General features: G+C 33.5%; 2 protein-coding genes across 3 annotated transcripts in view; one reads left to right on the top strand and one right to left on the bottom strand.

Moving 5' to 3' along the window:
- Positions 1–1475: 1475 nt before the first annotated feature.
- LOC133191127 (zinc finger CCCH domain-containing protein 11B-like) lies at positions 1476–16276 on the bottom strand. 2 transcript variants are annotated; one of them, XM_061326829.1, is made up of 20 exons: positions 14884–16276; positions 14340–14531; positions 14026–14151; positions 11426–11543; positions 10699–10785; positions 9777–10154; positions 9544–9651; positions 9320–9421; positions 8888–8989; positions 8721–8783; positions 8525–8581; positions 8116–8265; positions 7527–7729; positions 7025–7244; positions 5769–5840; positions 5504–5635; positions 3887–3939; positions 2958–3120; positions 2163–2523; positions 1476–1860 (listed from the first exon to the last, which is right to left on the bottom strand). In XM_061326829.1, exons 2-20 carry the CDS (start codon positions 14391–14393, stop codon positions 1728–1730), a joined length of 2682 nt encoding a protein of 893 aa, XP_061182813.1. In that variant the 5' UTR covers positions 14394–14531; positions 14884–16276; the 3' UTR covers positions 1476–1727. The 2 variants fall into 2 exon arrangements, with proteins under 2 accessions (XP_061182813.1, XP_061182814.1); XM_061326830.1 differs by having other exon boundaries at positions 10699–10782.
- Positions 16277–16599: 323 nt separating this feature from the next.
- Positions 16600–26370, top strand: part of LOC133191124 (palmitoyltransferase ZDHHC17-like) — a 50249-nt gene continuing 40478 nt past the window's right edge. The window contains exons 1-12 of the mRNA XM_061326825.1: positions 16600–16647; positions 16919–17154; positions 17816–17893; positions 18604–18674; positions 18779–18917; positions 19989–20151; positions 20336–20461; positions 20686–20825; positions 21083–21183; positions 21371–21498; positions 23217–23373; positions 23672–23755. Of these exons, the coding sequence (XP_061182809.1) occupies positions 16600–16647; positions 16919–17154; positions 17816–17893; positions 18604–18674; positions 18779–18917; positions 19989–20151; positions 20336–20461; positions 20686–20825; positions 21083–21183; positions 21371–21498; positions 23217–23373; positions 23672–23755 (1471 nt within the window). The remainder of the gene's footprint in view (positions 16648–16918; positions 17155–17815; positions 17894–18603; positions 18675–18778; positions 18918–19988; positions 20152–20335; positions 20462–20685; positions 20826–21082; positions 21184–21370; positions 21499–23216; positions 23374–23671; positions 23756–26370) is intronic.

Genomic DNA, 26370 nt, shown 5'->3' with positions numbered 1-26370 from the left:
TGCAGTTGAACAGCTTACATCAGTATGTATCAACGTATAAAGTTTGATTACACTATCTTGAATGGTATCTTTAAAACTGAGCTAAACACTAATTGAAGAAAAGTGAGGTCAAGGTCAAAGGAAAGGTCAAGGTCAAAAAATGTTGATGCAGTTGCATAGCTCTCATCAATATCTATCATCATATGAAGTTTGATAAAACTATCTTGGATAGTTTCTTTGAAACTGAGCTTTGAACAGAGCTAAACGCAGAGTGTGACGGAAGGACAGAAGACAGACATGAAAAACACTATATGCCCCGGCCATATTCATGGCGGGGCATAAAAATCTTGAATAGTTTCTTTGAAACTGAACTACACAAAATTTAAGAAAAGTGAGGTGAAGGTCAAAGGAAACTTCATTAAATTTAGACTATACTTTGATACATAATTCTATATATCAATTTTTGATTTTGGCAAACAATCTAGCCCTGATTACTAAAAAATAGAAATTTCTTTGATATTCTTCGAAAACAAAAAGAAAGACGTACTCCTCTTCTACTTTTGTTCCAATTTCAATAAGACTTTGTACATATACATGTGTATACAAATAAATTTTACTAAGATACCTTACCTGTTTATTGGTTTCGATTTCAACAAATGGTACGTGTTGCCATGGTTACTAAAAATAAAAATTTCTTTGAATTTTTTTTAAATGCTACTCCTCCTACAAGAAGACTACACTTAGATAGATAATTCTCTATATTGGTTTATGATTTTGACAAATGGCACCGCCATGTTACTAAAATAGAAATTTCTTTGAAATTCTTTAGAAACACTACCCCTCTTTCAGTTTTGGTCCAGTTATAAATGTACTAAATTGATAGCAAGCTGGCTTTACACCCTTTTAATACGTGAGCCTCACCCTCAAATAGCATGCCAACCATAAACATTTCAATCAAATGATAGTACGCTAGCCATCCCTTCAAGGTAATAGTATACATCCCTCAATGGTCTTATTTGACTGGAATTTTTTACCAAGTCATTAAGGGTTGTAATGAAAGCTAGCTCCCTTCAAAGGTTAAAAGGTTTTGGTCATGGATATCAGCCTGGGTTGCTGGTAGTTGGTAGTATTGGCCATGGATATCAGTCTGGGTAGCTCAGTTGGTAGAACACCTGACTAGTGATGCAGGAGTCTGGGTTCGATTCTTGGTCAAGCCATACATTTTTCCCTTTTCTGTTACAGTTGTAATCACTTTAATGATACATCCATTCTACAACCTGAATCTCTGTCCATTAAACAAGTAGTGAAAATTAAAATCTGGTTAACAGAATATCATTTTCTTAAGATATGAGCAATGCTTGAATAGTGCTTTTTTTTTAAGACAACCTCCTTCATACCTTTTTGATTCATTTTTTTTGTTTGTTTGACTTAAGAACAAAAAAAAATCTCATGAATATATTTAATATTTGTTTACAATTCATGATAGATTAGACCTCATCAAGTCTTATAAACAGAAATGATTTCATGATAGAAAAGACTTCAGGTCTTATAAACAGAAATGATGTTTTCAATCAAATGAATATAATGCACTAATCACAAAAACAAATGATTAGGCAAAAGCTCTCTGGAGAAATAAATAAAATTATGATTTCCTTGAAATTTTTTCCAGCACCTGGCATTTCACAGATATACCAATTAATTGACAAATAAAGAGATCAAAGTGAAATTTGATAAACAATAGACAATAATTAAGCTAAAAGTTCATCAATTTCTCGCAGAAGGTCATCTTCATCTTGAGTGACAACTTCTTCTGAATCCTCCTCACCGAGATCTAACCAGCTATCTGACAGCAGTTGTTCTGATCTTTTCTTTGCTGGACTTCTAAAATGTATAAAATTAAAGTTTTTCTGATATCTCTGTCATCTCACCAGGTATAAAATTTACTAACCAAGTACCATACCGTACCTGGTCACTACAAAACTATGTCACTAATAGTACTAGGAGGTGCCAAAAATCACAACTCATGCTTAACTGAAAATGGCTTATGCTGGTGTTATGTATAAAAGAAAGAACAAAATATTCTATCTGATTTTAATTAATGGGTTACCCAATTTATAAATTTGTTTTAATGACACGAAAGTATATATTGTACATGTACAAATTGATAAACAACTATCACTTACATCTCTTCCTTGTCAGAAGTATTTCCTCCCGTCTCTGAATTTTGCCGTTTTGTTTTGAGTAAAACAGGATCCACAGATTCCAAGGCATGCTGGGAACTGACAAAATTGGAATTCTGGGAGTCCTCTGAGATTGCAGTGTCACATGACTTATTGGTGTCCTGAGTGGACTCCTCCACAAAGTCACCAAGTTTGTTTTCTTTAGAGTCTTTTTTCTCTTTAGATGACTTATGCTTCTTCCTCCACTTGGATTTCTTTTTGCTGCGATGATGATGGGATTCCCCTGACTTAACAGGACTAACTGATGTCCCGGTGATCATCTGAGCCATCTTCAACACATCTGTAGGAGCTTCATTGCTGTCTTCTGTGAATGTTAATGATAAGAGGCATAAACTACTCATTGACAAATTCTCATCACAAACACAAACCCATCAGAAGGTGTGTGTACAATCCTGCTATTCTACACACACCTAAGACAACTTACATTCAAAATTACTCAATGGAAAAGTGGAAAGTGATGATAAATATTTGATATCTAGACATCTCTAAGTAAATAAATCAAGTTCACAATAACAAACATCTATGAGCAGTAGTCGGGGGGTTAAACTTCGCAAATATTTATCACACAGCAAGGTACGTGTACATATTGCTTACAGTAAAAATCACAACAACCAATCCAAAGTTAATCTGGACCATTCCATAATTAACAAAATATTGTGAACTACATGTACATGAACAATATTTAATGTCAATTTTAAAACTCATTTGTCATGTCTATAGTTGTACATGTATCTGTACCTGTGTTTTCCTGAGGTAATTCCTCCACCGAATCCTTTCTGGCTAACTCTGCTTTCTTTTTTTCTGACAGTCGTTTTTGCCTCTGACTTTTGGCTGCCATAATTTCAGAGAAGGTCATCACCTGAATGTCATTAGAGTCCTCCTCTGTAACCCCTGACTCACTCTGTAGAAAACAATGGTAGAATATAGTAACTGCATATTGAAATTAGTTTAAAATTAAGTTCCAGTATATCAGTTATACTTATGACTTAAACTACTTTTATATTTAAAATCTAGTAGGTACATACATGTATAAAATCTGTTTTGTGAGTTAAAGCTATGTAGAGTTTGTGTTCAATGTAAGAAACTATCAGGAAAATCACAAGTAACTTCCACTTCCATTCAAATCAAATTTCAATGAATAACTGATCATACTATTCATTCATTGTGAACATACATGTAAATACAGTGAATACTGGATTGAGCAAAACAAACCAATGGATAATTTTCCTTCCATTTTTAGAATTTCAATACACCAAATTTCTAAAATCGGTGTTTTCCTGATTGTCTAGAAATACATGTACACTGCAATTTATGACTGAAAGTATGAGTACATTTCTGGAAAATTGCAATGTAAACATGTCACTGAAATCTCTGTAGTAAGAATCAAACAACAAAAAGTAAACACTTTAGAACTTCTTGTTCTTCAAAACACAAACAGAAAAATCTGTTGTAAATTTTCAGTATACTTACATAGAAAATACCATGAAATGCAATCTGTACAAATATATCGTATGCAGAAGAAAACAACTGTATGCCACATACTCATGTATTGTCAAACATTTACAAGGTTTTTACATGTATTTTCCATAACAGTACAACTTGGTGACCTACAAATCTAGCCCAGTTTCTGAGACCTTTACCAGAAAAAAAGTAAAATTTATCCCTACCTCAGTGTAACTAATTCTTCCTCTCTTGTCTCCAGCATCTAAACCAGAGGCTCCTGTAAACAAAATCCTAACTATCAACAAGTAGATAATTTGATAAATCTTGTATTTATTTCCTACTCTTGTTGCATTATTTTCAAAAAGTGACCATTTTTCAATCCTGCTTTACAGTCCTACCTAGTCATGGACTGTCAACTACTTATATGACATTAAATCTACAGATATTAAGACAGAAATCTGTACATAAATAAACAAGAATGCTGTTTAGAACTTTAAATTTGAGAGGCCCATGGGCCATAACACACACCTGAGTCACTAATCGCCTTTCTTTTGTTCACCTACAGCATATTTTTTCTATATATTCCAATGTAAAACTTAGATCACATACTGTGGCCCCTCTCTACCCCTGGGGGTCATGATTTGGAACAAATTTGAATGTACACTACCTGAGGATGCATCCATAAGCAAAACTTTGATCCATTGTGGCCCTCACTATCCCTGGCAGTAACTGAATCTTCACTACCTGAAGATGCTTCCCTATCAATATGACTAATCATGGCTTTGCTGTTCTTAATTCTTGAGAAGAAGACTTTTAAAGATTGTTCCTACATATTCCTATGTATAAATTTGACCACCCTTTGTGGCTCTTCCATCTTCCCAGGGATCATGATTTGAACAAATTTGAATCTACACTACCTGAGGTTTATGCTTCCATATAAATATGACTAAACATGTCTTTGTTGCTCTTGAGAAGAATATTTTAAAGATTCTTTTCCTATATAAAACATTGATCACCCAATAAGACCCCTCTATACCCCTGGGGTCATGAATTAAACAAGCTTAAATCTACTTGCCATGAGTATGCTTCCATATAAATATGAACTAGTCATGACTTTTATGTTCCTGGGAAGAAGAACTGTAAAAAAAAATCCTACCTATTCCTACGTAAAACTTTGATCTCCTGTAGTGTTCCTTGCACTACCCTCAGGGATCACAATTTGGACAAACTTGAATCTTAGACTACCTGAGAATGCTTCCATACAAATATGACTAATCATGGCTTTGCTTTTCTTGAGAAGATTTTTAAAGATTTTCCATATATATTCCTATGTAAAACTTTGACCACCCATTGTGGCTCCAACCTTCCCCCAGCAACATAATTTATTTAAACTTGATTTTACACTATGTTAGGAAGCTGAAAGTTTTATCTTTTCGGTTAATGACCGCACCCAATTTTCAGTATGCTTAATTATCTTCCTTTGGAAGAATTTGTGGCCCTTCATTTGAACAATCATGAATTCCATTTACCCAAGGATACTCAGTGCCAAGTTTGGTTGACATTTGCCCAGTGGTTCTGGAGAAGAAGATGGAAATGTGAAAAGTTTCTGATGACAACATTCATGACAATGACAGACAACAGACAAATTTCGATCAAAAGACCTCACTTGAGCCCTTGGCTCAGGTGAGCTACAAAAGCAATACTTTATGCCACCATGCCCAACATATCCTTAGAATGCCTAAATTCTACATATTTATATACGTGTAAGTACTTCAAAAGATCAGGAGTTTGAGATTTTATATGAAAATAAATACAGACAATAAGTACAGAAATTCACCTACCAGCTTTCTGTAATGCTGGAGGAACGTACACCTTTCTCTCTCTGACTTCCTTTTTTGAGCCTTTGGATAATTTTTCAATCTGAGCCAGGAATTTGTCTTCCTTCTTTGTTTCTCTGTTTTCCTCCTGTTTCTCTACAAATGAAATAAATGTATTTTATAATGCTGCATTAAAGGGAAAAAGATAATCATATCAAACAAACAATTAACACTACATAATGTACATGTAAATTATTCATGGTACAACAGATTGCATATCAACACTTACTTTTACTCATTTTGACGACCTTTCCTCCTTTTATATCAATGATACCAATTCCTAAACTATCAAGTGTTTCACCTAAAAAAATTAAAACTTTTGTCAATCTACAATTCTCAGTTTTAATTCATATAGTTATTTTTAAATAAATCTGGGGGTAGTAAAATGTGTCGCAAAAGACATTCAAAAGTACAAAGTCTATGCTATGTTTCTAAAAACAATTTTTTTTGACTATGACAATATTTTTTTGTAAATTGAAAAAAATAGAATCTCTAACACAATCTCTTTAGTTCTACATGTCCAGTATTTTGCAACATCTACGAATTGTTCAATTTTTTATGGGAGACTAAATTATTAAAGGGCTACTTAACCACGTAAATTTAATATTACAAAGCTCAGAACCAACCACAAACACCACAAGATATTTGATTTATGACATGCCTATGGATTTCTAAATGGTATACAGACCTTTCAATTCCTGATACATACCCACAGGTTTTGATACATGAAACATACCCAAAGGTTTTGATATATGATACATACCCACAGGTTTTGATACATGATACATACCCACAGGTTTGGATACAAGACACACATCCACAGGTTTTGGTACATGGCAAATACACACAGGTTTTGAAACATGATACATACCCACAGGTTTTGATACATACCCACAGGTTTTGAAACATGAAGCATATCCAAAGGTTTTGATATAAGACATATACCCACAGGTTTTGATAGATGATACATACCCACAGGTTTTGATACATGATACATACCCACAGGTTTTGATATATAACACATACCTACAGGTTTTGAAACATGAAACATATCCAAAGGTTTTGATATAAGACACACTTCCACAGGTTTTGATGCATGAAACATAACCACAGGTTTTGATATATAATACATACCTACAGGTTTTGATATATGACACATACCTACAGGTTTTGATATATAACACATACCTACAGGTTTTGATGCATGAAACATACCCACAGGTTTTGATATTTAACACATACCCACAGGTTTTGATACATGAAACATACCCACAGGTTTTGGTACACGATATAATCCCACAGGTTTAGATGCATGGCACATACCCACAGGTTTTGATACATGATGCATACCCACAGGTTTTGAGACATGACACATATCCACAGGTTTTGATACATGGCACAAACTTACTGGTTTTGATACATGATACATACCCACTGGTTTTGGTACATGACACATACCCACAGGTTTTGATACATGATACATACCCACAGGTTTTGATTTCCTGTTGCTCCAGATATTGTTCCTCATTTTCTGAGTTAATAAATTCTGGAGCTGCTCTCCTGCATCAACTTCTTTCTTTTGTCTCTTCACCTGACTGATGGGTTCCTCTGTCACTGTTGACTTTTCTGGAGATGACCTTGCTGACAGCGGTCTGTCAGGCGTTACTGGTCGGCTGGAGTCTGTGTCTGTCCCATCCTCTGTAACCTACCCACACAGCATAAAACTCTAGGAAATGCAAACTACTGACAGGATACTGAGAGGAATTTAAACAGTATAATATCAATATACACTGGTTTACAACTGATAAAAAAATTACAGCACTTTTTTTTACTAGTTCCCTGAATTCCCACTGTAAAATTTTACTTGCAGCAAATACATGTACATACAAGCTTAGTCAACTTCTGAACATCTGCAAATAAATGTACTTTTAAAAAAAATAATAAAAATTTAACACCACTATTCTGAATCAAACATATCCAGTTTTACCTTTATTTTTCTCCAGCCTCTCTTCCTTACTGAGGCTGAATTCACAGGACTGTCTCGGGGGTCCTTTCCTCCTTCCTTATTAGGACCAAAAGGAATGGACATAGTAATTTTTTCTATATTGTCCATCTTCTTCTGTTTTAATTTATGACGAGCGTCTAACACAACTGTGTCATCACCAAGTGTGCCAAGACGACTCTTAATGCCTATATAAAGTAAAAGACAGTACATGTACTAGCCTTTGGGGAAAAAAATGCTTTACACCTTTTAAACACTTGTCACATAAATCAACAAGGTTTTAAATCTGAGAAAAATCATTATTACTTCTTTATTTGAAATGAATTTGATATACTGGTAATATCCACTCATTGAAAATAAACCTACATGACTACAGTAGAACATTATTATAGCTAACATGGTTATAATGAATTCCCACTCACAGCAAAGTAATTTTCATTCCTCACATGGTTTAAAAATGTTTTGTGAGCATAATGAATCAAAATTATTTTTCCCTGGCAATTAGAATAAGAGTGTTTACATGGTTACACTCATCCACAATAATTACAATGCAAGAATATTCAACAATCACTACCTGTGATAGTTTTGATGGTGCCTTTATTTGAACTGCCCACAGTTGTCGTCAGCCTCTTTTTGACTGATGGCTCATTCTCGGTCTGACTTGACTCTCTGGCGACCTCTGTAACTCTACTTCCCAATCGCCTCTTCAAACTTGCTTTTAATACTGAATTTTAAAAAGACCATTATCATGATATTACGTTTTAAAAATTTTGTAAATATCCTATTTCCTTGAATCAGGTTACAATTATTATTCAGGTGTATCAATATTCTTTCTTATAAAAATGAAGTATAGAAAGACACCCTTATATTAATTTTTTTAGAATTTTATTTGTATTGGAAATATCTTATATCTTATTTCCTTGAATCATGTTACAATAATTTTTCAGGTGTATGTATTCCATTATCGTTTTTCATTCACCAACCTGGAGTTTTTGTATCTCCCTCATCTTCAACAACGATTCTTCTGCTTCTATTGCTTACTGAATTTTGGAAAAAAAACAATTTTATCATAAAATGGAAGATTACTTTGGTTCTGTCTTTTGTCTAATGAAAATAATCATAGGTATGCATTTAGATGAAATGTTTAATACATGCAGACATATTCCTAATATTGCTTACCTTCAACTTGAGGAGGGTTAGGTGTACTGTCTAAATTTGAAGTTAGTGGCACTGTTTTACTGTCTAGAAAGATACACAGATATTGAAACCATTTTAACATGAGGAAAATGATTGTCAACAAGATTTGCAATAAAAAGGTATCATTTTTTTGAGTATTTATAGCTAACCTGTAGAAATGAATGTTCTTGTGTCTTCTTCTACTTCATCAGGGGCAAATAACTCTATTGGTTCTGGTTCAGTTAGGTCATCCTCCTCTTCATCTGAGATTTCTGTGGAAACATCAACCTTAAAACCTTACATTTTTAATATGAGTAAGCATGTGTGTCAAGCATTAAAAAAGAAAAGAATTATTTCCAATGTGTGTTCAATCTCTAATAAAATAAAAAATATATAATTAATTAAAAATAATATGAGGAACATATTCTAAAAAAAAATAATAAAATACACACTCATTGCAAGCAGGAAAAAAAAATGAAACTAAAGCAAAACAATATATAATGCATTAAATAATTATCATTTTAAAATCAATCAGGAGATTTACATATAGATTAATTAACTGACTATGGAAAATGATGCAAAGTAAACAAAGTCAATGATACCCTTTTCTTCTTCCTCCTCTGTTTCATCGCTTTCCTCTTCCTTATCCTCTGTTTCTTCCTCTGATTTCTGACTGTCATCCCTCTGATCCTTCTCCCAGTCAGCTGTGGAGCAAAAAGCATAAATATTGAGAAGAAATCAGTTTTATAGCCACTTTCACACAATGGATGCTTCAAAAACAACAATGCCAAGTTCTGACATTACACAGACTAAGGGCAAACATTACCTATTTTGACAATCTTTCCACCTTTTAACTCCATAAGTCCCATTGATCTCAAGGCTTTCTCTCTCTGAATTTGTTCTAAAGATTTAACTTCCACATCACTGTTCTCATCTGTAAATGTCACTAAGATTTATACACTCTGTACTTACATGTTTATATGCTTAAATATTTATTTCATTAACATTTTTTAGTGTTATAAATTTAATAAAAAAGGAAAACAAATCAAGTTCATTAACCTGAATCATCAGGTGAAGATTCCTCTGTGTTTGTTGTCTGTTGACTTGTACCTAGCCGATTTTTTACTGATGTTTCTGCTTTGTTTACACCTAACCTTGCTTTAACAGAATTCTGTTGACCTGAGTTAGAGGTTCCTAATTTTAACCTCTCCTTCACTGACTTCCTGTTTTCTGTTGGTGGATTCTGATTGGTCAGTCTGCTTTTAATATTTGATTTACTGTCTGTTATTGTAGCTTTGTGTTTTGGTACAAAATTAGAGGTCAGTTGCTGTGTTTCAGGGGTACGTTTTGGGATCAGGTTTCTTATTGGTTTATCTGGCACAGCTGTTCTGTCCCTGTTGATTGATTTTACTGGAGATGTCATTTCAACATCTGAATCTAGTAAAATAATATAAAACATCTAAACATATTTAACATAAGAATAAACAGATTTCTACTCAAGTATGTGTAAAAAAGTTAATTTTGAAATCTATACAAGGACAAATCTTTGTCTGGGATCTGAAGCCATGCTTACCTTCTCTTTGTCTGGGATCTGAAGAAATGCTTACCTTCTCGTTGTCTGGGATCTGAAGCCATGCTTACCTTCTCGTTGTCTGGGATCTGAAGCCATGCGTACCTTCTCTTTGTCTGGGATCTGAAGCCATGCGTACCTTCTCTTTGTCTGAGATCTGAAGCCATGCTCACCTTCTCTTTGTCTGGGATCTGAAGCCATGCTTACCTTCTCTTTGTCTGGGATCTGAAGTCATGCTTACCTTCTCTTTGTCTGGAATCTGAAGCCATGCTCACCTTCTCTTTGTCTGGAATCTGAAGCCATGCTTACCTTCTCTTTGTCTGGGATCTGAAGCCATGCTTACCTTCTCTTTGTCTGGGATCTGAAGCAATGCTTACCTTCTCTTTGTCTGGGATCTGAAGCCATGCTTACCTTCAGCCAGATTCACCACTACAGGCTGTACCTCTACTACATCCACATCTGGAGCCACAGGGGATTCAGTTCTAGGGATCTGGGCTGCTTAAAAACAAAATAAAACAAGATATAAAACATCTACATCTGGAGTCACAGGGGATTCAGTTCTAGGGATCTGGGCTGCTTAAAAACAAAATAAAACAAGATATAAAACATTTACATCTGGAGTCACAGGGGATTCAGTTCTAGGGATCTGGGCTGCTTAAAAACAAAATAAAACAAGATATAAAACATCTACATCAGTAACCACAGGGGATTCAGTTCTAGGGACCTGGGCTGCTTAAAAACAAAATAAAACAAGATATAAAACATCTACATCTGGAGTCACATGGGATTCAGATCTAGGGACCTGGGCTGCTTAAAAACAAAACAAAACAAGATATAAAACATCTACATCAGAGTCACAGGGGATTCAGTTCCAGGGATCTGGGCTGCTTAAAAACAAAATAAAACAAGATATTAAAAATCCACATCTGGAGCCGCAGGGGGATTCAAAAAAATTAAATACTGAGAGTTTTCAATTACTATTATAATTTACCACAACATACTAAACATGTGAAACTATCAATATATTAATACATGAACTGAGTATGAGGACAGGACTATATCATAAAATTGAATAATTATCGTAATTTACAAACAAGAATCCCGGAGGACACTACTGAAACACATTCATAACTCTTACCTTCAACAGATGTGTTTGAGTCTTGCTGAGATTTTACATGTTTAAATGGACAAGCTGCTTTGGTACAACCAATGGGTTGTGTTTCCCAGTAGCAAGGTATCTCTGCTCTATTTTTGGTCTGATTAAAATCAAAAAGTAAGAAAACATTAAATATGTCATTTGGTTATCACTATAAGTACCTAAACCTAAATACCTATTTTGAATTATGTTTGTCAACTTAGTGCAGATAATAATTTTTGTTCAAGTTACATGGAAGTATTCCCGCACTATGTATTATCTTGCTTTTTAAATTTTAAGGCTCTTCAAGAATTAACATTTGTAAAATCTATGTACTGCTTTTGTAAATCTTTAAATCACATTTAGATTGAAATCATTACTACCAGCAACATACAAGTAACACCTGTAGATGCCCCTAACCCCCCTCTCCAGTGTCTCTATGGGCAGTTGGATTTGGAGTGACTATATGGACAGTGAGATTTAGAGTGTTTATATGGACAGCAAGATTCAGAGTGCCTTTATGGACAGCAAGATTTGGAATGTCTATAAGGACTGCAAGATATAGAGTGTCTGTATGGACAGCTGGATTTGGAGTGTCTATATTGACTCTAAGATTGGGAGTGTCTATATTGACTCTAAGATTTGGAGTGTCTCTATGGACAGTTGGATTTGGAGTGTCTATATAGACAGTAAGATTTGGAATATCTATATGGACAGTATGATTCAGAGTTCTATATGGACAGTAAGATTTGGAGTGTCTCTATGGACTCTTAGATTTGGAGTGACTATATGGACAGTAAGATTTGGAGTGTCTATATGGACTCTAAGATTTGGAGTGACTATATGGACAGTAAGATTTGGAGTGACTATATGGACAGTAAGATTGGGAGTGTCTATATGGACAGTAAGATTTGGAGTGACTATATGGACAGTAAGATTTGGAGTGACTATATGGACAGTAAGATTTGGAGTGACTATATGGACAGTAAGATTGGGAGTGTCTCTATGGACTCTAAGATTTGGAGTGACTATATGGGCAGTAAGATTTGGAGTGTCTATATAGACAGTAAGATTTGGAGTGTCTCTATGGACTCTAAGATTTGGAGTGACTATATGGACAGTAAGACTTGGAGTGTCTCTATTGATTCTAAGATTTGGAGTGTCTATAAGGAGAGTAAGATTTGGAGTGTCTATATGGACAGTAAGATTTGGAGTGTTAAAAGGGAATCTAGGGTTTGGAGTGTCTATATGAACAGTTGGATTTGGAGTGTCTCTATGGACTCTAAGATTTGGAGTGACTATATGGACAGTAAGATTTGCAGTGTCTCTATGGACTCTAAGATTTGGAGTGACTATATGGACAGTAAGATTTGGAGTGACTATATGGACAGTAAGATTTGGAGTGACTATATGGACAGTAAGATTGGGAGTGTCTATATGGACAGTAAGATTTGGAGTGACTATATGGACAGTAAAATTTGGAGCTACAATATGGACAGTAAGATTGGGAGTGTCTATATAGACAGTAAGATTTGGAGTGTCTAAATGGACTCTAAGGTTTGGAGTGTCTATATGGACAGTAAGATTTGGAGTGTCTCTATGGACTCTAAGATTTGGAGTGACAATATGGACAGTAAGATTGGGAGAGTCTATATGGACAGCAAGATTTGGAGTGACTATATGGACAGTAAGATTTGGAGTGACTACCGTATATACTCACCTATAAGTCGGATTTTTGGGAGTTAAACTTTGGTCCAAAACTCTATGTCCGACTTATAGGCGAGTTATAAAAAGATTGATATTTTAGAAGGTCAGTCCCTCTAATATAAGTTTAAAAAATAAAACCGACTTATAGGCGGACCGACTTATAGGCGAGTATATACGGTATATGGACAGTAAGATTGGGAGAGTCTATATGGACAGTAAGATTTGGAGTGTCTATATGGACAGTAAGATTGGGAGTGCCTACATGGACAGTAAGATTGGGAGTGACTATATGGACAGTAAGATTGGAGTGACTATAAGGACTCTAAGATCTGGAGTGACAATATGGACAGTAAGATTGGGAGACTATCAAATTCTATATGGACAGTTGGATCTATTACCTTTGAGACAACCTCAGAGTGTCAATATGGATATTTGGGTTGTATAACTTGTAAGACTACCTCAGAGTGTCTACATTGACTTTTTGGTATGATTACTGTAGACCAACTATTCTTCGTGTCATTTTTTATTCATGATTAGTCCGTTTGAAAACAATTCGCAGCGATTAATTTCCGCGACTGAGGAAACATTCTCTTTAAATACATAGTGAAATAAATGGTTTGCGGCGATTAATATTCGTGAGTTAAAGTAGGTCGCGAAACTCGTGGATATTCTTGCACACGAATAAAAGTTGGTTTACAGTATCTTTGAAACTACATCAGGTGTCTATATCGACATTAGGGTTTTATTATCAGTGAGACTCAGAGTTTCTGAATCGACACTTCTTTTTTATTACCTGTTTAAGACTAAATTAACCTCCGAGTGTCTTTATCAATAGTTTGGTTTAGAACATGTGAGATTGACTCAGAGTTTCTGTATGGACAGGTGAGTTTTATTACCTGTGGGACTACTTCAGAATGTCTATATGGACAGTTTGGTTTTATGCAGGTTTTCTGTCTCCAGAATGTACAGGTAACATCATTGGTCTTTGCTGCCTCACAATGTCTAAATGGACATGTATCTCCCTAAAATTATAGAGGGTTTAACTATATTTTCTTTATTGTAAAGAAAATTTTCTTATCTATAGTTGTTCAAAAACTTTCTTGTGATTGGACAAGATTTTTTTCTTCTTCACTGATATGTTTAACAACAATAATAATTATAAATATTTACACTTCTTCAGAGTCTCATAAGGCTTGCAAATTTATCTCACCTTAAGGCAAGTTGCGTTGTAGTAAAAGTGGCAGTCACTTCCAAATGCAGACATCACCTTTTTTAATTTAACTTTGTGTTTCCTCCTGAATGCAGTCAATAAATCTAAGATCAGTATCAAGAGCTTAGGAGAAATTCCACAGAGAAGTTCTGATGGACTGCCCTATGTTTATCCTCATCTACCTAATAACCCCTGAAAATACATAGCAATTCATAACAAATTACCGGTACACTTTAAATGAAATGATTTTAAGAAATTCTTAATTATATTTGATTAAAATACTTTTATATTTTCATTTAAAGTGTACTGGTAATAAGAATGCATTTAGGAACAATTAGAAATAATTGTCTTAATTTAAAAAAAAAATCATCCATTTTCCTATCCCCTTTATGGAAGAAATAAACAAGGATTTTTTGATTATTTTTTCTTTAACAAAGTGCATATATACCACCGTATACCTTTAAAACTTTTTTTCAATTTTCCTTTGTTGAAATACAATGTAAATAATTATATATATAAGCATTTTAGCTAAAATGATACGTACCTTATTTTTAATTTTGATTTTTCAACACTTCCTCAGATAACAGCTGAATGGTTATTTCCAAATTCACCTAAACCTTACACTACCAAAATGGATTTTAACCCATTTTTGACTCCATAAGAAACAATAATCAACAATAATTACATATTTCAAACAACACAACTGTTTTCCCCATACATCAGTTGAATAAACCTTGCCTTTGGAATCTGCACTCAAACAGAAAGATAGACAAAGAGTACAGATTCACATTCAACCATCAACAAATAACAAAAGGTACAGAATGATAGTAAAGAGAACAGATCAAGGTTTGGAAAAACGACAGAAAAACAACAAAGGGATAAACAGAAAATCTAATGTCTTAACAAATAACATCCCCTGCCATCCATGAAGAAAGATATTTAGAAAACATCCATCTGTAGGTGAACATATCAACATCACAATAATCACTAGGTAACAATAGAACAGTTAGAGAAAATGTAATGCATATTGAACATGTGTACATATATCTATATCAAGTTCTAAATATGTTATGAGGATTTCTTTTTATAAATAAGCATAAAATGGTTTTCAAATTTTCATTCCTTTAATGCATGAACCAGAATTAATGTAGAAAACTTCAGATATAAATTGAAATCCTGCATAAACTGCAACCTCTGTGCTGAAGTCATAGTCTGTGGGTGTCAATAAAGACATTAATTGACTTATTATAGAGGAAGAAATGGAGAGGATATGTCTGGGTCAGTCACTATGGGACACAGCTGCTTCACAATGTGAGCATCAGAGACTGGCAGAGGGACCTACATTGTAGCCACAATAAGTTGGAATCCAGGTTTAAGCTTGCAATATTTTCCCCCATTTGGTAAGATGTAAAATAATGATACATAGCACACAAATACACTCCCATAGATCCCATTAGAGAATTATTATTTCAATTTCAAATATCAATTTTAGATATCCCAAGTTGAATATTTGAATGTGTGGAATAAAGTTAAGTTACAGCATCTCTAAACCCACTCCTCATCACATAAAGGCCAAATTTGTTCCATATGAATAATGAAGACTTCTTAAACAGAATTAAAACATCTGCAATATAGTATAAAGACATGCGGCGATTTTTAGGCAATTTTTTTTAACAAGATTACAAATAGTGGAAAATAGTGGAATTATTTCTGAAATTGATGACAAGCAATATATACAGCTACTAATATGACACCTTGCGGTAACTGTACAACCCCAAAATAGTGTCAGATTATACCACCATCTGGTGCAATCAATTAAAGTAAATATTCTCTACTTTCAGTTTACTACTTGACGCTCGATTATTTGATAATGTGACGAGAAAGATGTGTACATAGAAGGCAACGAAATCATCTAAAGATGAAAAAGATTTTGACAGTTTTTTTTACAATAGGAAAAACACGAAAAAACAATATTCCAAACTAAAGTTTCCTCACACCTTTTATCCTTTGAGAAAATCTTAAGGAAATGACGTCATAAATTAATAAATATTAGGCAAGTAAAATTTCCGGATAAATTCATAATTTATTTATTTATTTTATTTTTTGATATTGTATTTGAATAGGGATAAATTAACATTAAAACACTGAATATACAGTTAATGTATAAATGGATTTAATACAAAAGCTACCCATGATATCCAAATTATTTTTCGGAAATAAAAATGCTGCAAGAATTTAGTTTGAAATAGAATCTACCAAAATGGACGAAGTAGATCCTTCTTGCAACCCAGTGCAACCATTATTAGAGGTATTTGATATTTATATACCTCTTCACTGGTATGAGAGAAGTTTTCAGATGAAGGAAAAATGCCAGAACATTCTTTGAATATTGCAGATAGCTGCAATACCTTTTCAATTAATCTTTTGGAAGATGAATCTAAAAGAAAATTTCGAAATTGTAGAGCTCATGATTACTCCACCTTTAAAAGGAAAGCTAATCATATCAAAGATCAAAAGACAAAAAACATTGTATAACACCTTTTTCATTTATATATATTTATTTTTTTCCACATGAGAAGAAAGGTGCAGGTGGTGATGAGAGCAATGCTGTCAAGAATGGAGCCAGAGTGGACCTGCAGCCTGGCCAGGCCCAGGAGGACTATAGCACATACGATATTGTGCGAGCAGTTCAGTTTGGGGTCATGGCTCGAGTTTATGAACTTGTGGAAGGTGGGGTGGATGTCAACGAAATGGACCGAGAAAATGTCAGCCTGTTACACTGGGCAGCTATTAACAACAGAGTAGATATTGTTAGGTGTGAAATGCCTTTTTATTAAAGCTATAAATGCTACAAAACGCCAATTCTTTTATGGGAAAAAAATCAATATGTTGATTGTGACTGTTAGGGCGATCGAGTACATATGCTTATTATTGGATACCTATTCAGTTTAAAAAAAAATCTTGGATTTGCCTCTTCAAACTGCATAAAGCATTTGTATTGTCAAGACTCTTAACATCACATGAGGTCCTATGTTAGTTGCATTACCATTTATAATGAAGTCTTAAAAGAGCGAAGTTTAACAATGAACCTGTAATCTACTATATTTATCTGTAATATCCATTAAATTTACGTGAGTTTATTTTCTGGTGAACTTTTTTTGTTACCACGAGAACATAATTAGCAGTGATATGCATTGTTGGGCATAAACATAATGAATATGCATGTTCATGGGAAATTATAAAAGACACATTATTCTTTGAATACATTATGAAAACAAGATTAAATATCTGTCATTACTGATGTAGATGACTAATACCAGTTGTTTTAAAAGAAAAAAATCATTAAGAGTAAGACATTTGCCATTCATGACAAAGTTTATTGTATACTGAACAGTTGCATATAACATGATTAAAATCTTACTAGTAAAATTCTTTCAAGACGTCTGTGCATTGTAATTTTAAAATTTATATTACAGGTATTTAATTGCAAAAGGTGCCATTATTGACAAATTTGGAGGTGATCTGGATTCCACACCTTTGCATTGGGCAACAAGGTAAGTACAGTAACAGAGATAGCGAAATGTGGGCAACAAGTTAGTACAGTAACAGAGATAGTGAAATGTGGGCAACAAGTTAGTACAGTAACAGAGATAGCGAAATGTGTCAAATTAGGCAACAAGGTTAGTACAATAACTGAGATAGCGAAATGTGGGCAACAAGTTAGTACAGTAACAGAGATAACGAAATGTGGGCAGCAAGTTAGTACTGTAACAGAGATAGCGAAATGTGTCAAATAAGGCAACAAGGTTAGTACAGTAACAGAGATAGTGAAATGTGGGCAACAAGTTAGTACAGTAACAGAGATAGTGAAATGTGGGCAACAAGTTAGCACAGTAACAGAGATAATGAAATGTGCCAGATTGCCAGCAATATAGTATTACATGATATATGTAGCTTTAAACTGCATGTCATGCACACCTAAATAACTAGCAACAAGAATACGAGTACATTTCTTTGACTTTGTCTTGATTTACAAAGTAACTAGTATCAATTGTATATGATGAAATTCACACTCATTCTTAGGAATGGTTGCTTCTAAATCAGCCCCTATACAATTCTATCTAGTAATGCTAGAAAGTGTTTCATTGGCAAACCAAATTATTCAATTTTTTAAAAATTACAATTAGGACATTCAAGTTGATATTAATATTACCTCTGACATTCAAGAGCTATACATAATCAATGTTGTTTCTTTTTTTGAAAGACAAGGACATATATCTATGGTTGTTCTGCTTTTGGGATTTGGTGCTGATCCAACTCTTCGTGATGGACAAGGTACACTATGAAATGGATCTAAGTCCTTGTTTTTGGTTTAAATTACAGAATTAGGTATTTTACATATGTTATTCTATTGATTATTTGTTTGTTTTTCCTGACAGGATTCAGTTGTATTCATTTAGCCAGTCAGTTTGGTCATACCGCTATTGTGGCCTACCTAATCGCCAAAGGTTGTGATGTAGATATGATAGACAAAAATGGAATGACTCCTCTTATGTATTCTGCCTATAGAGTGTTTGGGTAAGTATTCCATAATCTGAGTGTTTTTGCATAAAATAATTTATTAAAATAAAAAGTATGACAGGGCTTAATTGACCCATTTTGGTACAGAGTCCTGTACCCTTTCAGTTGGGAATTTAAATTGTAAAAGTGGCAAATTTTGGAATGTTGATGATTTCTAGGATGTTTAACTGTTGATTAAAGAGTTAGAATGTAGACTGATTCCCTATTAATATCTTTATGAATGAATGTAATCCAAAAATTCAACTTATTTTTATTATTATATGAAAAGCACTAAAAGCTTTAATTTGCTCACCATTTGGAAATTTTACTTAAATTTTGGGAAAAAAGAGTCAATTTTCATTTGAAACAGGGTCCTTGTACCAGACCTGGATGCAATGGAGATTATTATGGTATCTGTCAATTAATTAATGACGGAAAAAGTGATTTCTTAATAATATTCCTTAATGTTCAAGAGACTTGTTCAACATAGATTGCAGTGTGTAGATATTTTTGTGTATGCTGTTATAAAGGTTATACAGAGCTGCCAACCCTTACAGTTTTGGTATGAGGTTATGGTTTGAGCAACTAAAATGCATCTTACAATTTCTCTATTTATTCTCCAATTTCTAATTTTCTCTATCAAAAGTTTGAAACAACAGAATTTTCATAGCTGTCCACCTTCAGTTTTCACTTTTGTGATACAAAATTCACAGTCTTGCAAGTAGATGTATAGACATTGTCTGTTTCTATGTTTGTGATCTAAATCATTTTAAAGTAAACAGAGTGAAAAAAAATTTCCAGCAGCCCTTGGACCCTCCTTACAATTTTTCATTTCATTATGTTGGCAGCTCTGGTTATATAATTAAAATTAGGCAAGTACAGTGAATTTTGTCATCTTGAACAATGATGTATATTCCATGCATATCTTGAAGTCAGTTGGAGATCCCAAACAACCTTTCCTTTATGAATTTTAACCACAGTATCTTAAATATCTCTTTTTCTTCATGCGAGATAAAGAGGTTTGACTGTATCTTGAAATTAAGTAGATTTGGTTTATGCTTGATGACAGTTTAACTGATTATGTTGCAGATATGACCCTACACGATTACTGATGACCATGGGGGCAGGTATTAACAAACAAGACAAGGTCAATGGAAACACACCTCTTCACTTTGCCTGTCAAACAGGCAACACCTGTGTAGTGAAAATGTTGTTCGACAAAAATGCTGATCTGAATATTCTAAATGCAAAGGTAACTTTTTTAAAAATGTCCTAATTATTCTCATAACAAATTGTCAGGACCAACCAAGGAGTTACATTACTGTCTCTTTGTATAGGGGTTTTGCATATGTCTCTTTGTATAGGGTTTCGTGAATGTCTTTGTATAGGGTTTTGTGTATGTCTTTGTATAGGGTTTTGTGTATGTCTTTGTATAGGGTCAAAATGCTTTGGATGTGGCAGCTGAATACAAACATGCCAACATAGTCAAAAGAATGAGACAAGAGCGAGCAGACAGGGGACTGGATCATCAAAACTTCTTCACCAAATTCTCTAGGAACAAAGTATGTTTAAAAAAAATGATTTTAATAATTCACTGAAAGCTTCCTTAGCTCCTGTATAGGTTTCACAGCTGGCAAGTTTTACTTGGAGATGAACTGTAGAATTTTTCTCAGAATATTTGATGTACACAACATGCAATACAATGATACATGTATTTTTTACTTCCCTAGAGTAAGACTAAGTACTTGTAGATAAAGGTATATGCATGAATGTCCATTATTTACAGGATGTACGAAAAAAGGTGATGTGGTGGTTTCCGTTTTTTGCTGTATACACCATTGGCCTGATTCCTGAACTTTCCATACCTTGGTACTATAAACTTATTCTGGCCCTGCTTGCTGTGGGGTTCTGGAAATTCCTTAATATGTAAGTATTATTAAGAAGGGGGAGAACTTCTTTCTTTGATGATAAAAATTTAATTAGTACAATGTTCAGAATAATTAAAATATAAAGTAGATACCTTTCTTTAATGATTTAAAGGCCGACATTTTTAACCGTACGGTTTTCTCTGGTAAGGGGAGGGCGGTGCTTATCAAGGACTTTAATGTTTTCAGGTTTTTCTTTGACGAGAGGTTGATGAACATTATCCCTGTGTCTGTGTATGATTTAATGATTTTTTTCAGGTTTTTCTTTGACGAGAGGTTGATGAACATTATCCCTGTGTCTGTGTATCTAAGCTCCAAAATAATGATGTACTTTACCTGGTTTGTCTATCTCATTCCTTGTATCCTTTTCATATTCAGTTATATAGAAAAGATGAGAGGCTATTTATTTTAGGTAAAATAATATATGTCAGAATGAGCATAATTCTTAAACAAGTAAATATATTTTCGTAAATGAGATAGGTACATGTACATGTATACATATACAGGGTTTTAAAACTAACAAATATTTTCCTGAGTGTTGCTTAGATGTAGAGATGACCTGGACAAAGACGATATTGTTCTGGTTAAATACGGTGATGTTATGTTACAATTTTTACATGTCCTGGATGACAGACCCAGGGTTCATCAAATCCAACAGAGAACAAAAATTACAGGTAACTCATAGGAATAAAATTACAGGTTACACATAGGAATAAAATTACAGGTTACACATAGGAATAAAATTACAGGTAACTCCTAGGAATAAAATTACAGGTAATGCATATGAATAAAACTACAGGTAACTCATAGGAATAAAATTACAGGTAACACATAGGAATAAAATTACAGGTAAGGCGTAGGAATAAAATTACAGGTGATGCCTAGGAATAAAAGTACAGGTAACATGTAGGAATACAATTACAGTTAACACATAGAAATAAAATTACAGGTATGGCATAGGAATAAAATTACAGGTATTGCATAGGAATAAAATTACAGGTATGGCATAGGAATAAAATTACAGGTAACACATAGGAATAAAATTACAGGTGATGCATAGGAATAAAATTACAGGTAACACATAGGAATACAATTACAGGTAACACATAGGAATAAAATTACAGGTGATGCATAGGAATAAAATTACAGGTAACTCATAGGAATAAAATTACAGGTAACACATAGGAATAAAATTACAGGTGATGCATAGGAATAAAATTACAGGTAATACATAAGAATAAAATTACAGGTAACACATAGAAATAAAATTACAGGTGATGCATACGAATAAAATTACAGGTAAGGCATAGGAATAAAATTACAGGTCACTCATAGGAATAAAATTACAGGTCACTCATAGGAATAAAATTACAGATAACACATAGGAATAAAATTACAGGTAATGCATAGGAATAAATTTACAGGTATGGCATAGGAATAAAATTACAGATATGGCATAGGAATAAAATTACAGGTAACACATAGGAATAAAATTACAGGTGATGCATAGGAATAAAATTACATGTAACACACAGGAATACAATTACAGGTAACACATAGGAATAAAATTACAGGTGATGCATAGGAATAAAATTACAGGTAACTCATAGGAATAAAATTACAGGTAACACATAGGAATAAAATTACAGGTGATGCATAGGAATAAAATTACAGGTAATACATAAGAATAAAATTACAGGTAACACATAGAAATAAAATTACAGGTGATGCATAGGAATAAAATTACAGGTAACACATAGGAATACAATTACAGGTAACACATAGGAATAAAATTACAGGTGATGCATAGGAATAAAATTACAGGTAACACATAGGAATACAATTACAGGTATGGCATAGGAATAAAATTACAGGTGATGCATAGGAATAAAATTACAGGTAACTCATAGGAATAAAATTACAGGTAACACATAGGAATAAAATTACAGGTGATGCATACGAACAAAATTACAGGTAAGGCATAAGAATAAAATTGCAGATAACACATAGGAATAAAATTACAGGTAAGGCATAGGAATAAATTTACAGGTAAGGCATAGGAATAAATTTACAGGTAAGGCATAGGAATAAAATTAAGGTAACACATAGGAATAAAATTACAGGTAACTCATAGGAATAAAATCAGAGATAACACGTAGGAATCCTTAAATATGTTTAATTCATGTTTCCTATCAGTAAATTGTGTATAAATTTTCAGGTATGCTTATTTTCCATGTATTTATAAATGTTTTATTTCATTATATATTTTTTTAGAGGAATATATGTACATGTGTTTGACAATTTTATTGAATTACAATTTTAGATATTTTATTAAATATCTCATTAATTTACAGATAATTAGAGATATTTTAAATATTTCATTGCTTTACAGACAATTATAGATTTGGCAGAGAAGCAGACCTTGACGTTAAATCAGTTTTGTAGTACATGTCTTATTCATCGTCCAATCCGATCAAAGCACTGCTCTGCCTGTGATAAATGTGTGGCCAAATTTGACCACCATTGTCCATGGACAGACAATTGCATTGGTAGGTATATAGGATAGGTATCAATACATGTAAAATATGAAGGAGATTTATCCATAAATGTGTTTTCATGTAGCATTTTGTCATGACAGGTAATTATTTTGCAGAATTTTTTTATCAAACCATAAAAATATTTGAAGAATCCTGAATCTTTACCTTCGTATCAATATATATAATTGTAATTCTCATGTGTGACTTTCTATTAAAGCACATAAGACACTGTTATTTATCTACAAAATATACATATGTATAAATCTTACGTTTTGTTCACATTGTCTTTAGTAATGTTGTTTCTCTGTAGGTGCCTACAATCACAAATACTTCATTGGTTTCCTACTGTTTTTGCTGTTTATGTTGTCCTGGTGTGTTCATGGAACCTTGGCTTGTAAGTTACACACATATTACACTTGTAAGTTACACACATATTACACTTGTAAGTTGCACACATATTACACTTGTAAGTTACACACATATTACACATATTACACTTGTAAGTTACACACATATTACACTTGTAAGTTACACACATATTACACTTGTAAGTTACACACATATTACACATATTACACTTGTAAGTTACACACATATTACACTTGTAAGTTATACACATATTACACTTGTAAGTTACACACATATTACACTTGTAAGTTATACACATATTACACTTGTAAGTTATACACACCTATACGTGTATGACGTGCCGACTGAACACCTTAACTTCCCACATGCAAATGGACACTTCTTGTAAAAGGGAGTTAGAGGGAAGAAATGTTATATGTTTGACTAAAAATAACAACTAAACATAGAATCAGACCTAATATGTATCGAAAAAGGTTTATTTCATTCCTTGATTTTTCACATACCAAATGAACACTTAACTGATACACAACCAATTGAACACTTTCATTTACACACTATCAACTGAACACTTCTAAAGCACACAGTCAATTGAGCACGTCTGACACACACTGTCATCTAAACACGTATGATACACACAGCCAACTAAGCACATTTAGCACACACACAGTCAACTTATCACCACTGATACACACGATCAACTGAGCACGTCTGAGACACACTGTCATCTAAACACATATAATACACACAGTCAACTAAACACGTTCAACACACACAGCCAACTAATCACTTCTTAAAGACATGCATGGTTAGCTGTGCACCTCCAACACACCGTCAACTAACCACATCTGACACACACAACCAAATAACCATATCTGATACACGCAGTCAAGTAATTAAAAATATCTTAAGTATACTATTAACAATACCATCTCCAGAGTCGCCCGGCGCAGTGGTTAGAGCGTCTGCTCTAGAGTCGCGAAGTAAGGAGTTGATCCTTACGTCGCGGGTTCTAATCCCACTGTGGGACGTGGAGATCGGATCTTCGGATGAGACCGTATAAACCGAGATCCCGTATCGCAGTAGGTGCTGGCACGAAAAGATCCCTCACTGCTCAATGACCGTAAGTATCAAGTACAGGACAAAATTTGCAGCTCTCCACCGGCAAGTGGTGGCGTCTCCATATGAGGGAAAAAATCTCGAGAGAGACGTTAAACAACATACAAACAAACAAACCATCTCCAGATAAAACAATTTAACAAGATAGAAATATTACGTCGATCTACCTCGTAAACATAGTCAGGTATACATATTCTTTATGGACAAGATTTAACACATCCTGGAATTCATGATCACCGATCAACCGAATCGTACAAAAAAGTGCCCACTCATGTATTTTGGTTTCTCATGGTGAGAACACTTACAGTGGAAAACGTTTAATTTTGTCAATTGAAGCACAATGATATCAATAGAAATGAATCTTTTTTGAGAATTTACTTTGAAAAAATCCATTAATTTATTTTTTTCTGAATTTTAGCACAGCCAAGAAATGTAAATAAACATATTTTGAAATATTTTAAGTATACAGATATATTAGGAACATTCTACTTTCCAATTTTTCCGTTTGCCCACCTTTCATTCATCGTGCGTTCAACGTCTGTTCACCATGAGCTCATAATGCGCTCATTGTTCACAGTTTTGCGTTCAGCGTTTACCAACCGCTTGCGTTAACTGTTCACAAAGCATTGTTTTGAATATATATTTTATTGAGTACATCAAAAGGATAGGAAACAAGTTCTTATAACTAACTAGTTCTTTTCCTTATATATTACAATATTTCATGCAAATTAAAGAAAAATAATACAATTGATACAAGTGAAAATGCTATTAAATAACATATCAACTAGAGAATCTATATGTTTCGTCAATAAATATATGAACGTTAACAGCAGCAAATATACTGCTATTTATCTGTAACGGCAAATTAGCATCATTAATAATAGATTTATATCAATAGTGACCAATTCAAGCATGAACAAGGGATTGAAAAGATTACTTCTTGCATTAGAACAATTTTTGTATGCAAAAAAGAAATGTTACACATCTTCATGTTTTTGAACATAAAGGACTATTAATAATTTCCTTTATATGGATCATAGTTTAGTATACAGTAATGTCGTAGCTTAGTATGAATGATATTGGTATCTCGCTTTACCGAAAGAAAAGTAAGATGGTGGATTTTTAATTTTTTGTTATCAAGTTTTTTTTCTCTAAATGTATGTTGAGATGACTTTTCTGACCTCTGTTTTTAATAAATACCATTGTTTTGCAACATTAGGTACGGCGGAATTTCTAAATAATTCTAATCTACATCTTGGAATTAAATAATCTTGTTTGTCACGAGTATTGTATATGGATACATTATCACGCTTTTTGGGAACACTATTATGCAAATATTCAGGTACTCTTCCCCTGTGAATTTTGAACAAAGTAATCATTTTTAAAGTTTCCCAACCATTTTCAGAATAAAGTGCTTCTCTAGACACAAAAATAGGTAGTCCTGTTACAATTCTAGCGGTGGAAAGTTGTACTTTTTCAAGGTTTAGAGTAGCCATCCCGAACAACTGAAGTACATTCAAGCAT

The sequence above is a fragment of the Saccostrea echinata genome, unplaced genomic scaffold (genome assembly GCF_033153115.1).
Source record: "Saccostrea echinata isolate AGI-Se365-2 ecotype Australia unplaced genomic scaffold, CSIRO_AGI_Sech_v1 ptg000023l, whole genome shotgun sequence".
Lineage (NCBI taxonomy): Eukaryota > Metazoa > Mollusca > Bivalvia > Ostreida > Ostreidae > Saccostrea > Saccostrea echinata.
The sequence above is the reverse complement of the archived record's forward strand: the minus strand, read 5'-3'. Positions and strand labels throughout refer to the sequence as shown.

Coding starts and splice junctions, on each gene's coding strand:
- LOC133191127 (XM_061326829.1), bottom strand. CDS start 14,393: ATGTCTGCATTTGGAAGTGACTGCCACTTTTACTACAACGCAACTTGC. Junction 14,152..14,339: donor ACAACGCAACTTGCCTTAAG/GTGAGATAAATT, acceptor CTATAATTTTAG/GGAGATACATGTCCATTTAG. Junction 8,784..8,887: donor AAGAACATTCATTTCTACAG/GTTAGCTATAAA, acceptor GTATCTTTCTAG/ACAGTAAAACAGTGCCACTA.